This window comes from Orycteropus afer, unplaced genomic scaffold, assembly GCF_000298275.1.
Source record: "Orycteropus afer afer isolate SDZICR_OR568_19922 unplaced genomic scaffold, OryAfe1.0 scaffold00407, whole genome shotgun sequence".
NCBI lineage: Eukaryota > Metazoa > Chordata > Mammalia > Tubulidentata > Orycteropodidae > Orycteropus > Orycteropus afer.
In genome coordinates, this window is record NW_006921994.1 from 606,996 (window position 1) to 623,117 (window position 16,122).

At 43.7% G+C, this 16,122-nt stretch overlaps 1 protein-coding gene across 1 annotated transcript in view; it reads right to left on the reverse strand.

Moving 5' to 3' along the window:
• The window catches only part of ZDHHC14 (zinc finger DHHC-type palmitoyltransferase 14), a 381,727-nt gene extending 365,626 nt beyond the window's left edge, over positions 1–16,101 (reverse strand). The window contains exon 1 of the mRNA XM_007953739.2: positions 15,857–16,101. Coding sequence (XP_007951930.1) covers positions 15,857–16,101 — 245 coding nt within the window. The remainder of the gene's footprint in view (positions 1–15,856) is intronic.
• Positions 16,102–16,122: the final 21 nt, after the last annotated feature.

A 16,122-nucleotide genomic window follows, 5' to 3' on the forward strand; every position in this document is an offset into this window, starting at 1 on the left:
ACTATGGCCCCTAGCTGCCCTTCAGATCTGGAATTGAACCCACACTTGTGGCTTCCAGCCAAACAAAAGACAGGCATGTGAAGTGAACATTTACCTGAGGTAGATACACTCCTTGGAGAGAACAATCATGGGAGAAAGAAGAGCTGCTTATGCACAGGGAAGACAGCTCAGGGAGCAGGAGTGCGTGGAGGGATGGACACAGGGAAGAAGAGGTAACTATCGGGAGGAAGTGGGAGGGGAGCTGTTGCATTGTGATAAATTTTGGTCAATGTCACGAGACAAAGTGTATGTGAACTGCTGTATGGAAAGTGAATTTGCTCTGTAAACTTTCACCCAAATCACAATTAAAAAAAAAAAAAAAAGAAAAAGAACTGCACCTGGACCACTCCTCAGAAGCAAGAATGGCCAGACTTCGTCTTACTTAGTTTGGTCATGTTGTCAGAAAGGACTAGTCCCTGGAGAAGAATACCATGCTTGGTAAAGTAGAGGGTCAGCAAAATAGGGGAAGACCCTCAAAAAGATGGATTGACACAGTGGCTGCAACAATGTGCTTAAGAATAACAAGGATGGTGAGGATGACAAGGACCGGGCATTCTATTGTACACAGGGCAGGTATGACTCAGAGCTGACTCTACGGCACCTACCAACAGCAACAATGACAACCTGTGCAAGAAGAAACCAAACTCACTGCTGTTGAGTTGATTCCAACTCATAGCAGCAACTGTACAGGACAGAGTAGAGCTTCTTCATAGGGTTTCCAAGGCTATAAATCTTTATGGAAGCAGACTGCCACATCTTTCTCCCGCACAACAGCTGGTAGGTCTGAACCACTGATTTTTCAGCTGGTAGCCAAGAGCTTAATGAAATCATTTCTTAGCAAGTAGACTCTAGTGTTTCATCAGTTAAAATAAGCTGTTTTCCCCTATTTGTGAGATGTACCTGGCAGCACAGAGACTGTAAACTCATGGAGCTTAAATGCTTTCCCTGGTGAGTTAGCCCAACATTCTATTGCTGATAACACTATCTCAAGGCCAGTCACAGCCAGTCCCCAGAGACTGTTGGCCACACCCTGCTCTATCACCACCAAGCCCAACCCTGTCACATCTGATAAATGGCAACAGCAAGACACAGTCCCATGGACTTTCAAGTAAGCAATTTTTAAAATCCACTTTAAAATGGCTAACGTACTGTCATATACTTGTTCACCACAATTAAAATAAAAGATCTCATTAAAAAAATCCAGTTTGAAGCAGTGTGGAAATTCTTCTATTCCTGTGTTTGAAATGGTGTGTTCTGTTCAAAAATGCTTTCAACTGTTCTAAATTAAAAGGTCCCACTGCAGATGAAACCAAGTCTCCCTCAAAAGTCTCTAGAGAGAGCAGGGAAGTCTATCCTAATGGTATACTAGCTCTCAGCTCTGAAGGGACAAGGAAGTAAAGGCAAAAATCAGCCTAAGTTAAGGATAACGTCACTTCCACAGACTGGAAGGGAGGCCTTGGGAAACACACACCCAGACAGATAGACACAGCTGTCATCTCTCTGTTCATTCTGGGTTCTGACCATGGCAGAGGACAGCGTTCTTCTGGGGTGGAGCATTAGAGAGACTGAGGAGTCTACGTGAGTTGAGAGCAACAGGCTGAATCAAAAACCCCTCCCCTCAAGTACTGTCAACTAAAGCCAGCCTCCCAAGAAGAGGTCAGTAACAGCCCTTCAATTACAAATACTCTGAGGAGCTGTATATAAGCTGGGCATGAAAGTCAAGGAAGGGCTTCACAACCCAAAGCACTATCACAAACCAAACTCACTGCCATAGAGTCAATCCCAACTCACAGCAACCCCAATTGGGGTTTCCAAAGCTGTCCATCTTTACAGAAACCAACTGCCTCATCTTTCTTCTGTGGAGCGGCTGCTGGTTCGAACCACCAATCTTTTGGTTAGCAGCCAACTGCCTTAACCACTACATCACCAGACCTCCTTCGAAAGCACTATAAGTGAAAGGAATTTGTGATAAAGTACCTTACTCACCATATTTCTTTAAATCTGGCTCCTAATCGTATATAACTTCCTTAATTAGCTGGCGGTTCAAACCCACCAGCCACTCCTCGGAAGGAAGGTTGGGCAATCTACTTCCGTAGTGATACTGCCTCGGAAACCCAAGGAGGGGTCGCTATGAGTCAGGGCTGACTTGATGGCATATAACAACAACAACAACAATCAGTTGATAGTTATGATTTATCACTTTGATAAATATTTCATCACCATGTGAAAGAATTATAGACTGAATCCCACGATAGACTCTCTAAGCATTTAGGTCTATATGCCATGGTCAGGCCACATGTAACAGGAAATTAAAAACTTACAAAGAGGCAGCCTTCACATTCTACCCCAGAAAATGACGACAAATGCCAAGAATTAATAAGGAGTCAAAGAAAGGAAGATGAGGAAGAGCATGAGGAATAACCTGAGCATATTTACATAAATGGGGCGTGACATATGTGGGAGAACATAGATGAACCTGAGAAGCACAACACTGAGTTTGAAACAATCACAAGCTGAAAGCTGCAAGTGCAATCACTCTCATCCCAACAATCAGAACATGCCAGGCGAGCTACAGAAGCACAGTTTTAAAACCCCCAGGGATGGTGAGCATGCAGAGAGGCCTCCATGCACCAAGCCCTGGGTCCAAGAGAGCAAAGACCACAGCTGCTCTTGACAGGAATCTACCATGCACAGGAGTAAGGAGGAACTAGCTCCATTTTTAACCAACTCTTAGTGGCCACATGTGGGGCGCCATGATGGATTGGAATTCCAAGGAGTCTCAGCCACAGAGGAAGCCTTTCCCACGGAAAATACAGAACCAGAGTTCACCAAAGGCTAGGGCAGGGCAGAAGAGTTGGGAGACATCTTCCCTGAGGCCTAATGGGAAGTTCCCCAAGGACAAGGCAGGGGTCAAAACATAAACACTGAAGGAAATCTGAGGCACCCAGGACCTTACCCAGAGCACTGCAGAGGCCCTACAAAGGCTGAGGCAGGACAGCAGGGCAGAAAGAGCTGTCCTGTGGCAGAGAAAGATGGGGCAGGAGTCAGAATGAAAAAGAGAACTCTCCAGTTACTCAAAAAGCTGGCAGCCAGGCTGAAAAACAGAAATCTTCCATAGTTCAGTAAACTGGTGCTGCACTATAAAGCATAAAAAATCCTCAGGGCTCAGATGCCAAGCCCTCCTAAAGGAAAGTCCTCATTCTGCCCCCAGAACGTTTGAAGTCAGTGATGAAATGAAATCTACCTAAGGCTGCAACTAAACCCCACGCTCTTGTCAATTCAAATTAGATTCATTCAGCCCAAGTCCTAGTGTCTTGAAAAAAGAAGGAGCACGTTCTATTAAATTACTTCAGCCTTACAATTCTTTTGCACACAAAGTCTGGCACACAACAAAAAATGATGAGGCTTGCCAAGAAGCAAGAAAATAGAATCCATAGTCAAGAGAAGAAATAGCCGAAAGTAGCATACCCAGAGATGGCACAAATGTTGGAATCTCTACAAAAAGACTTTAAAAATATGTTAGGGTCTAGTGGAAAATATGAACACGAATAGATGGATCATTTCAGCAGAGGAATGGAAACTATAAAAGGAAAAAGCAGGGGGGAAATTCTCAAAATTAAAGTATCAGGAATGGCTTAACATAGACAGGACTCCACAGAGGTAAGGATCGGTGAACCTGAAGACCTATCAATAGAAATTTTCCAAACCAAAACACAAAGAGGAAGAAGAAGGAGTTGAAAAAATCATGGAATAAAATATCCAAGATCTGTGGGAAAATATAAAATGTAACACTGAGTAACTGAAGTGCCGAAAGGTTTGAAAGGAAGAGAAGAAATGTTGGAAGAAACAATGGATAAAAAATTTCCAGAATGGTTGAAAAGATCAATCTACAGATCCAAAAAGTTCAGCAAACCCTATGTAAGAGAAATACAAAGAAAACCATGCCCAAGTAAGGCACCGTTCTGCTGCTGGAAACAGAAGACAGAGAACAAACAAGCTAGAGAAAGAGCACACATTACATTCAGGGCAAAAATGCTAAAAAAAGGAATCAACACAGCTAACTTCTCATCAGAAGACAATGGAGCAGCATCTTCAAAGTTCAAAAGGAAAAAAAAACTGTCAACCTAGAATTCTACTGAAAATAGCCTTTAAAATGGAGGCAAAGGGAAATAAATAAAACATTTTCAGAAAATGTAAAAACTAAGAGAATTTATTATCAGCAGACTTGCATTAAAAAATGCTAAAATAAGTAGTTTAAACTAAAGGTAATACAGATGAAAGAAATGAAGAGCCTGAGAGACAGTAAATGTATAAGGATAAATAGAAAAGTTCATTTTAAATTATCTCTGTGTGTACATATATATGTTTTATTTTAAAGCATCTTAATTCCACACATACATATATATATTTGTGGTTTAAAATACTACTGACTGCTTAAAAAACACCTTGTAACAGGGCTTACAGCATACATAGATATAAAATGTATGTGAGAGAGTGAATGAAAGTACAAAGGGTAGGGGAGGTAAGCAGAGTTACAACGTTTTAGGTTTCTCACATTATTTGTGAAGTACAATATTATTATCAGGAGGTATAGCGTAGTAGGTTAAAGGTCTATACATAATGATTGTTAATGCAACTACTGAAAATAACACATAAAAGAACCCAAAATTACACTAAAAGAAACAGCTAAGAAAAATAAAAAAAGGAGATAAAATGAAACGCTAAAATTACATGATTCACCTGCAAGAAGACAGGAAAGAGGAAAAGAGAAACAAAATAGAGACCAGGCAAAGAGAAAACAAATGCTCAGATAGCAAACGCCCAACAAATAGAAATGTGGAACAAGACTGGGGCAAACGGCAAAATCTGAATGCGGACTGCTGTATGCATGTGAAAGGGAGCTCTGGTGGCACAGTGGTTAAAGCATTTGGCTGCTAACCCAAAAGCTGGCAGTTCAAACCCTCTAGCCAAAACGAGGGGGAAAGGTGAAGCACTCTGCTTCTCTGAAGGTGTACAGCCTCAGAAACGCTATAGGGCAGTTCCACTCTGTCCTAAAGGGTCATTAGGAATCAGAATAGACTCAATGGCAGTGGGTGTCCATGTTAAATTCTCTGAAATCAGTACTACTGCTGGATAGATATAAACTAATGTTCTGTTCATAAGAATTTCATGCTGAAATATTTGGATGAAAAGGGCATGATGTCTGTAACTTACTCTCCAACGGCTCAGAAAAAAATATATCAAAAACAACACACACAGAGAAGATGACAGAGAAGGAGCCCCAGAGTGTAAGCTAAAACCACGGAAATACGTCAACAACTGATGAACCTACATGAAAAGTACACGTGAGTTCTGTGAATTATTCTTGCAACTCTTCTTGATATTTGAAATCATTTCAAAATCAAAAGCTATGTCATCTGGAAAACTCAACGTCCTCATGAAGACCCCACCTTCTATACTGTGTTGTGATTTAACTCATGTTAAACACACAGCAAATCAACAGGATCATTTTTCAAGAAGACTACATAAGGCACAGGAGCATATATGTCAAGAAAAATAAGCCAAACTAAACCCCTTGTTGTGTGGGAACGCATACATTCTAAAACCTTGAGGGAAAGACAAGACAAGACACTGATAATGACAAGTGCAGTGGTGGTGACCTCAGGGAAGAGGCAGAAGCATGGAAGATACTAACAATAAAACAAAACAGAAAACCAACAAACAAAGCCGTTGCTGTCCAGCTGATTCCAACTCACAGGGACCCCGTGTGCGTGTGTAAGTGACTTCCCGAGCCTTGGCACTGATGGGCTTCTTAAATTGGGTGTTGGCTTCCTGGGAGTGCTTCATCTCAGTTTATTTCAAACCTGCATGTGTACTACATATAGTCCTCTCTACAAATCTAATATTACATTTATCAAAAGGGGGAACTGAGAAGATAGAAGGTCATATAGATGATAAAAAGTCTGAACTGGAACCAAACGTAAACCAAAGCATCAAGATGGTTTCCAACCCTTACCTAAACCAACTGACATTTTATTAGACCCAAATTCCCGGATGAAACTAATTATAAGCATCTGTTGACCTCCACTGTTTCCCCTTCCCTAAAAACTTCAGGTACAAAAGAATGGACTGACTTCCTTGAAACCTTTCATCAAAATGATCTTGTTAAGACTTCATAACCCCCCATAAGTAAATTCTGTGCAACACTGTACTGAAAAGAGAAAAGCAAACATCTCCAGGTTATGAGATATGGTCCATTAAATAACTGACCATCACTACCCTATTACAGAAACCCACAGGAGTCCTTGTTGCATAACTTGGTATCGTTTCCCATAAGCTGAGAACACGGTAAAACATAAGCAGTCGATACATAATGGGTTTACGTGAGTTAACAGTATCCTTAAGATGTTTATGAGATAAATTCAAGTATGCAAAGTTAAAAACCTATGAAATGGAAAATTATTATAGGTTGTATGGTAACACTCATATACATCACAGTATGCATTATTTGCTTACTCAAACCAAACCTAACTCACTGCTCTGGAGTCAGATCCAACTCATAGCAACCCCTCCTTGGGTTTCCGAGGCGGCATCACTACAGAAGTGGATTGCCCAACCTCCCTTCCAAAGAGTAACTGATGGGTTTGAACCACCAGCTTCTGCTTAGCAGGCAAATGCCTTAGGCACTATGCCACCAGAGCTCCCTTTGTTTAGAGCATTTACCTGAAAAAATAGAGAAATACTACAAAAAACTCTTGACCAACCAAGAGAACACCCCAACTCTATCACTAGTTTGCTAAGTAACTAAGAAAATCTTTTCTTTTCTCTGCATCAGTTAACACATTTGAAAACAGATGATACTAGATTCTAGAGCAATGTTTAAGTGCTTGGCTGCTAACTGAAAGGTTGGCAGTTCGAACCCAGCTGGTGGCTCCTCAGGGAAAGACCTGGTGATCTGCTCCTGTAAAGATGACAACCTAGAAAACCCTCTCGGGCAGTTCCATGTGTCATGTGGGCTTGCTCTGAGTCAAAATCGACTCAACAGCACCTGACAACAATACAACAATTAAAGTCTAGGAGAAATGTGTTGTATGAGACGTTGTGGCCTACAAATTTTATTCTGTACACAACTTCACAAAACAAAAAATGCAGAAGCACAAGACATTCTTTTTAGAGTGTTTCATTACCATTATTTCATCATACAACCAATATTTACTGAGAGCCTGCTATTACCAAGTACCATTCCATGAATCAGAATCAATGGCACAACAATGACAACATTCTAGGTACTGGGGATCCAGCAATGAACTAAAAAAATGGGGTCCCTAACCTCATGGAACTTATGTGTGTTGATCATGTTCACAAATGAAAGGGTTAATGCATTCACAGCAGTTGGTTTTCATCAACAGACACAGTTTTAAAGCCACCTAAAACTCTCATGGAACCACACGGGTTATACAATGTCCCAGACCTCACCTACTGTATGTTCAGTGGCTAAGGGTAGCAAAGTCCTCTTCTATCAACCCCGTTGTGTTCTACAAGGCACAGGGTCACCAGCACTGGACTAAAAGAAGATGGGACACTTGGTAGATATTTTCCAAGATGGTGGTGAACTCACAGTTCTGCGAAAGAGGGATGAGAAAGGAGAAGGTGTTTACATGTCAGAAAGGTAGCACCTTCTCCTAGATAATAAGAGCTTTCCAACCCATGAGAGAGAAATTATTATTGGAAATGGCATTTTTTGTTTACTGAGACAGCCCCAAATCCCATCTGCAAAGCAAACATTACCACAGTTCCACTGATTGTCAACTGTTCGCCATTTATTGCAGGGGAGTTTAGCTAAATTGAAAAAGAAAAAGAAGTAGAAGGAAGGGAGGGAGGTAAGAAGAAAGAAGGGATGGTGGAGACAGAAAAGAGGAGACCTAGCTTTTTAAAAAAGTCATCCGTGGACTTACAGTAATAAGAAAACTTGACAACGTTCCCAGGTTCCCAAATATTTGACCCTCAGTAACATCCCCACACTGTCTGATGACCGCCTAGAATTGAGACAGTGAACACCAAACTCGAGAGAGGCTGCCCCCACTTCCTGCGAGGCTCTGGAAAACAGGGACCTTCTCTGGCCTCCCAATAGTTTCCTTCCTTCTGCCCCTGTGCCCAAGAGACCATGAAACATCCACATGTCAGCACCAAGGACTCTTGTCTTTCCAAAATTCCAACTATAAATAAAAAGCAGATTGGATGTGTGTGTGAGTCAGAGAAAGAGGGAGAAGGACTGGGAATGTTCGCTCATCTTTTCAAATCACAGTTCTGGGGATGTGAGAATGACAGGGTGGCCTCGAGTGGCTGAGACTCAGTACCAACCAGAAGCAGTGACTCGCCTGGTAGTACTTGCCTTCCCTCGAAAATACAGCTCTAAAATGCTGTCTCTGTGATCTCTCCTCCATATGGTGAGTAAAAGGCACCAAGGACACACAGCCCTCCCGACTAGAGAAGGCCCACCGTGTGCATCTGGCTGCCTCCAGTGGCCTTCCTTCCTGTCTTCAAGGTTCCGGGATGGCAGCTCTTCAGGAATGGAAGTGAACCCAGGCCCCGTTCATGGAGGTCCTGGGACATCCTGCCCAGGGTCCGGATAAGGCGATCCCCTCGCATCTCTGCGGGACTCCCATTCTGAAGGGGTAAAAGCGAAGCCCCGGCCTCACACGGGTTCTGCAGACTCACACAAAAGGCTTCATCGTAAGGGCCAGCTCTATAGTTCTGAGGTGTCGGTGGTTCGGTGGTAGAGTTCTTGTCTTCCATGTGAGAGTCCTGGGTTCAATTCCCAGCCAACACCTCCTGCACCACCACCACTCATCCATCAGTGGAGACATGTGTGCTCCATGATGCCAGACAGGTTTCGGTGGAGCTTCCAGACCAAGACAGAAGGAGGACGTCCTAGCCATCTTTTTCCAAAAACGGCCAGTGAAACCTGATTGGTCCGATCTGCAGCCCATCACGGAGATGCTGTGCGTGGGGTCGATGAGTCAGGGCAGAGGTGGAGGCAGCGAACAACAATGACAACACAGTGTTGCATTTTTGCAGCCCTGATAGGCTTCCACTGTCGCACTTATTAACCCCCATAATCACCTCCTTAAAAGGCTCTCAGAAAAGGATGACCAGAGGCCTTGGAAGCAACTTCTAAGTTTGCTCAAGTAACATGGGCTCTTTACTGAGGCCGTGCCGTGAAGCAGAGTACTAAGTATACAGACTTCATTTCATCTTCAATAACATTTCAACGTAGATATTACTAATCCATTTTACAGATTGGAAAACTGAAGCTTAGACACATTAAATAATTTGTCCAGGTCATACTGTGATAAGAATTCTGGTGTGCCCTTCCCAAACCAGGCCTTGAAACACTATGCTACACTCAGAGGAACTGCACAACGGAACAGAAGGGGCAGCGGCTTTGCAGTCACAGCCCCTTGCTAACTAGCTGTGTGAGCTTCATGATTACTGAGCCTCCCCAAGCCTCTGTCACTCCATCACCAATGTGGTCATTTCCACCGCCTGTCACTGTTGGTGACAGTATTAATACCTGTTGCTGAGTTCTAACACGTCCACCTCTCTCCAACAAACTGCCTTGTCCATCTGTTCAAGGGCAGGACTGAGGGGTGGGTGGGAGAAGAGCTGCAGAAAGGAGGTGTAACACTATACCTCAAAGCCCCCTGCTTCTCTTTCTTTTCAAATTCTCTATCTGCTTTTGTGTAACTGTCTGGAGAAACCTAGACTCTAATGTTTGAAGACGAATTCCACTGGTATGAAAGCCACCTAGACAGGAAACACAGCTATCAAAGAGGGGGTCACATAAAGACTAGAGGGAGGGCAGAAGGCAGCAGGCAGTGAGCAGACAAGACTGGCATTGCCTGTCAGTCACCCCATGACTACCTGCCGGTCCAGGCATACCTCATCTTACCATACTTCACTTCACTGCACTTTGCAGATGTTGCATTTTTGACAAATGGCGGGTTTGTCGGTGCCATTTTTCCAACAGCATGTGCCCACTTCACGTCTCTGTATCACATTCTGGTCATTCTCACAATATTTCCAACTTTTTCATCACGCTATTGCACACCTCACAGACTACAGTATATGTAACTTCAATATGCAGTGGGAAACCAAAAAATTCATGTGACTTGCTTTATTGCGACATCTGCTTTACTGTAGTGGTCTGGGACTGAACCTGCAGTATCTCCGATACGGTATCTGCCTGTACTTCATTTCCTGTGCATGTGGCTAATTGGTTCTTTCAGTCTCTATCAAATTAATTTGGTCAAAGTTATTTCATTCACTCTACCATTATCGAGGGATAAAGAACTGAAAAGCAACACAGTGACATTCGTAGCCAAACCATAACATTCTATCATTTCAACAGCCCTATGATTTTTCTCAATGGAGGTATCAGACCAGGATGGGTTTCTTATTTTCTTGAAATTTCAAATTGCCTGGTTGAAGCAACAGCCATGGAGATCAAACACACACACACACACACACACACACACAGAACTGACATACAAAAGATGTTGCAAACAGTGACGAATGAATCCCCGTGCACGTGTTATCTGCTCAGCCGTCCATTACCTCAACACTGAGACAGGAAAAGATCCCTACCAAAGCTGTTCCTGAGGACTTTCGGGAACTCTTGGAAAAGACAAACATGGCTTAAGAAATGAACATGGGTTTATGCCATTCTGGTTGGAAGCTTTGTTTGAACAAAGACAGGACAAGAAAGCCATAATTAGGGGCTCCCAGCCATCCAGTGGGGATTGGGATGCACGCAGAAAATGGAATGCTCACGGCCCTACAGGAGCCACACTCTGTAACACCACCCTAAGTGAACAGCAGTTCCACTCTTAACATTGTGAAAGAGAGCAAAGATATCCAAACATACAGCTCAACACTTGTCTCTGAAGGTTAGGAGTGCAGTGGATAGTCTCAGGAGAACCACCTGCAATTACAGCCACCATTAATTAGAAAGATGGCATTTCTGTCAAACCATATGGTGCCATTACTTCAATGCCAGGTGCTCGTGCTGAGACTGCAAGCTCCCCACGACCCTCCGGGGCCCTCCTCCCTTTCCCACGAGTCTGCAGCAGAAGGAACAGGGAATCCTGCCTCTCAACTGTCCACACCCACTGCCCAGGTCCCACCAGACTCCACCAACTGGCTTCAACACACACACACAAGTTACACATGCGGGAGAGACCTGGACAATCCTCCCTCAGCCAGAACTGAGCCTGGGAGCGGGGAGGGGGTCGTGCGTGAGAATGACGTGGAGAGGGAAGTAGCTTACCTCGGAGGTCTCTCTCCTCTCTAACCCAATCCTGTTAAAATTGTTCATCAAAACGCAGTGACCAGATACAAACGTTTTCCCCCAGAGTCAGAAGGCTTTCCGTAAACACAGTCAAGAGAGCATTCATGCCCCACTGAGACAGCATTTGGAATAGCAAACGCCAGACACATAGCAGAGCTATGGATACAAAAGTAAGTCAGCACAAAAAGGGTTAATTAACCCTACCCAACAAAGGAGGTACAGGCTGAAAGAGTACCATGCCCCATAATAGCCAGGATATAAGAAGCAGAAAGAAGAACCCCCTATAAATAGACTGCTTTTATAAATTTGGGTGGGGGAAGGGGGGTGAAGTAACTCTGACTTTCATTGAACATAGCACACAAGAAGATGCATTCATTAAGAGAACTGGAAATTGATCCTGGAATGTGGTTAAACTGCCCTACCTAATAACCATTAATAAGTAAGAAGATCTCTGATCCCTTGGCACCAGGAGAGTTGCCACTGGCCCATCTGATTTTCCTGAAAATGGGGAAGACTGGCACGTACTTTTTTCCAAGCAAAGTCCCTAAGTCCAAAGGACTGATTACTGCAGAAGAAGTTGCCATATAGAGCGGTATGGTCCTTCAGATTCCTAGGTCTCCTTTCACCTGTCCCTAAATGTTGGGAGAGGAATGTGTTTGTCTAAACCTTTTTTATGAAATGTTTTTTTAAGTGAAGAATTTAGGGACCTCATAGTAAATCCTAGCTGTTTCGTATGTTCCACGTTCTAATTGTTAGTGGATGTCTGCATCTGATTTTTCTCATTTTGAGTCATACTCCTTCAGCAAATGAAGGTTCCAAAAGCTTGACTCCATGCACATCATTAAGGTCGACTCCACTTTGATGAAGCAGCCCTTCCCCAGTTGTACTGTATGGAAGTGGCTCCTAACCTGAGGGGCTCATCATCTGGTTTTCACTGGCCAATCTGTTCAGAAGTAAGTCACAAGGTCTTTCTTCCCAGTCCGTCTGAGTCTGGAAGCTCTGGAAGCTCTGCTGAAATTTATCCACCATGAGTGACCCAGCTGGTGTGTGAAAAACCAGTCACACAGCCTTCAGCATCGCAGCACCACACAAGCCAGCAAGGTATGAGAAACTGACAGACAGGTGGTGGAGACTGACGTCCTACGCCTCAGTGAGATGAAATGGACTGGTATTGGCCATTTTGAATCATACGGTCATATAGTCCACTCTGTCAGGAATGACAAATTGAAGAGCAATGGAGTCACATTCCTCATCAAAAAGAACATTTCAAGACCCATCCTGAAATACATTGCTGTCAGCGACAGGATGATAACCATATGCCTACAAGGAAGACTAGTTAATACAACGATTATTCAAATTTATGCACCAATCACTAATGCTGAAGATGAAGAAACTGAAAATGTTTACCAACTTCAGCAGTCTGAAATTGATCAAATATGCATCAAAATTGATCCAATCAAGATGTATTGATAATTACTGGTACCTGGAATACAAAAGTTGGGAACAAAGCAGCAGCATCGGTTCTCGGAAAACATGGCCCTGGTGACAGAAATGACACCAGAGATGATATGATGGAGTTTTACAAGACCAGTGACTTATTCATGGCAAATGCCTTTCCTCCACAACATAAACAGTGACTATATATGTGAACTTAACTGGAAGGAATAAACAGTAATTAAAATTAACTACAACATCTGTGGAGACAACGGAGAAGCTCACCAGCACCGATCAGGACAAGGCCAGGGGTGGACTGGGGTACAAATCATCAATTACTCACATGCAAGTTCAAGTGGAAGCAAAAGAAAATTAAAACAACTCCATGAAAGCCAAACTCTTGAGTATATCCCACCAGAATTTAGAGACCATCTCAAGAAAAGATTTGACTTACTGAACACTAATGACAGCAAACAACAACAACAACAAATGACCAAAGACCAGACGAGTTGTAGGATGACATCAAAGGTCATTAAAAAGATGGGAAAGGAAGAAATGGATATCAGGGAAGACTATGAAACTTGCTCTTGAAAGGACAGTAGCTAAAGCAAACGGACAAAATGATAAAGTAAAGGAGCTGAACACAAGATTTCAAAGAGTAGCTAGAGGAGACAAAGTATAACAATATAATGAAATGTGCAAAGACCTGGAGTTAAAAAACCAAGAGGGACACACCGTCAGCCTTTCCCCAGCTAAAAGAACTGAAGAAAAATCCAAGCCTTGAGGTGCAATACTGAAGGATTCTACAGACAAGCTACTGAGCGACCCAGGAAGCATCAAAATAAGATGGAAGGAATACAGTCACTGTACCAAAATGGTTCATCAACATTCAACCATTTCAGGAGGTGGCATGTGATCAAGATCTGAGGATACTGAAGGAAGTCCAATCTGTACTCAAGGTATTGGCCAAAAACAAGCCTCGAGGAATTAAAAGAATCCCAACTGAGATGTTTCAACAAATGGATGCAACATTGGAAGCACTCACTCATCTATGCCAATAAATATGGAAGACAGCTCTCTGGCCAACCAGCTGGAAGGGATCCATATACCCGCCCATTCCAAAGAAAGGTGATCCAACAGCATGTGGAAATTATCAGATATCATTATGAAAATCACAAGCAAATAAGATCTTGTTGAAGATCATTCAAAAACAGCTGCAGCAGTACATCAAAAGAGAATTGTCAGAAATTCAAGGTGAATGCCGAAGAAGCCACAGAACAAGGGATATCACTGCTGATGTCACATGGATCTTTCCTGAAAGCAGAGAACAGCAGAAAGATGTTTATGTGAGTTTTACGGAGCATGCAAAGGCATAGTCTGTATGGATCGTAACAAATTATGAGTAACACTGAGGAGAATGGGAATTCTGGAACACTTAATTCTGCTCATTTAGAACCTGTACATAGACCAAGAGACAGTTGTTCGAACGTGAGACAGGGATACTGCAAGGTTTAAAATCAGGAAAGGTGTGTGCTAGGGTCATAACCTTTCACCACTTATTCAATCTGTATGCTGAGCAAATAATCAGAGAACCTGTACTATACGAAGAAGAACACAGCATCGGGATTAGAGCAAGACACATTAACAACCTGCGATATGCAGATGACATACCTTGCTTGGTGGAAGTGAATAAGACTTGAAGCACTTACTGATGAAGATCAAAGACTGCAACCTTCAGTATGGATTACACCCTAACATAAAGACACAAATATCCTCCCAACTGGTCCAAAAAGCAACATCCTGCTAAATGGACAAAAGACTGAAGTCATCAAGGATTTCAGATTACTTGGATCCACAACCAACGCCCATGGATGCAGCAGTAAAAAAATCAAATGACATACTGCACTGACAAAATCTGCTACAAATGACCTATTTGAAACGTTTAAAACAAAGATGCCACTTTGACAACAGAAGTGTGCCAGACTCAAGCCATGGTATTTTCAATAAGTTCATATGCTTGCAAAAGCTGGACAGTGGATAAGGAAGAGGCAAGAAGAATGGATGCCTCTGAACTGAGGTGTTGGCAAAGGATATTCAATATACCACGGACTGCCAGAAGAACGGATGAATCTGTCTTCGGAGTTCAGCCATGCTCCCTTAGGAGCAAGCACGGGGAGACTTGTCTCTTGTACTCGGCACAGGATGTCAGGAGGGACCAGTCCCTAGAGGGCGTCACGCTTGTAAAGAAGGTGAGCTAAAAAGAGGAAGACTCTCAAAAAGCCAGAGCCATACAGAGGCTACAACAATGGGCTCAAACGTAGCAACGATGGTGAGGCTGGTGCAGAACTGGGCGATGTTTCATCTGTTGGACACAGGTTCACTGAGCGGGAGCCCTGGTGGCAATGGATGTGGGTCAGAACCAACTCCAGGGCACTAACAACAACACAGTAAATCAGAAATTGTTCAAGAGTGAACATCTAAGGAGAATGAAAAGTGAAATCACCCACCCACAAGACACTGGGTGGCCTACACTTTTAAACCTAAATTAACCCGGATTCTTCATTATTCAGAAAAGAAATACAGATTTCGTAAACCAAGCTTAACAAGATGCCCTACGTCTCATCACCAAGGAATAAAGCCAATTCCATTATTCATTCCTAAGGCAGAAACCCACCCCACCTCCGCCACAGAAGGCTGGTTTGCTAGTTCCCCAAACTCAGCAGGGGGAGTCAAAGGTCAGTCCCCGGCGCCCCACCTAGCGGGTCCCCTCCACTGATACAAGCCACCAGGCCAGATACACCCGGCAGGTGTCTGCCCACTTTCCTCTCTCATCCACTCGCAGAAACGCGACCCAGAACCGCGTTCTCTCTGGGGACCAAAAAGGCAAACAGAGCTCTCAAAGAAAAAAACCGGAGCGCGGGATGGAATTACATAACGATTTACAGGAGGTAAAATTTCTAGAAAACGAAAGTAGCGCGTGCAGGGGCAGCGGGCCGGGGGAGGCGAAGGGGGCGCGGCGTGGCCGCCACTTACTCGAAGGCGAAGAACAGTCCGCTGGTGACCAGGATGAGGACGAGCGTCAGATAGAAGACGCCGGTCTGCCGGGCCATCATGATCCTCCCGTTGCAAAAGAACTTGTTTCGGCCCGGGAACACCTCCCATTTCCTGCGGGCCGCGACTCTCCTCTTCTTGGGGGGCGACTCCATGGGGGAGGAGCTGTGGGTGCTGATCTGGCTGTACTCGCAGTCGGTCATGGGCCCGCCGCCGCCGGGCGGCATCCACGAGGGCAGCCGGCCCGG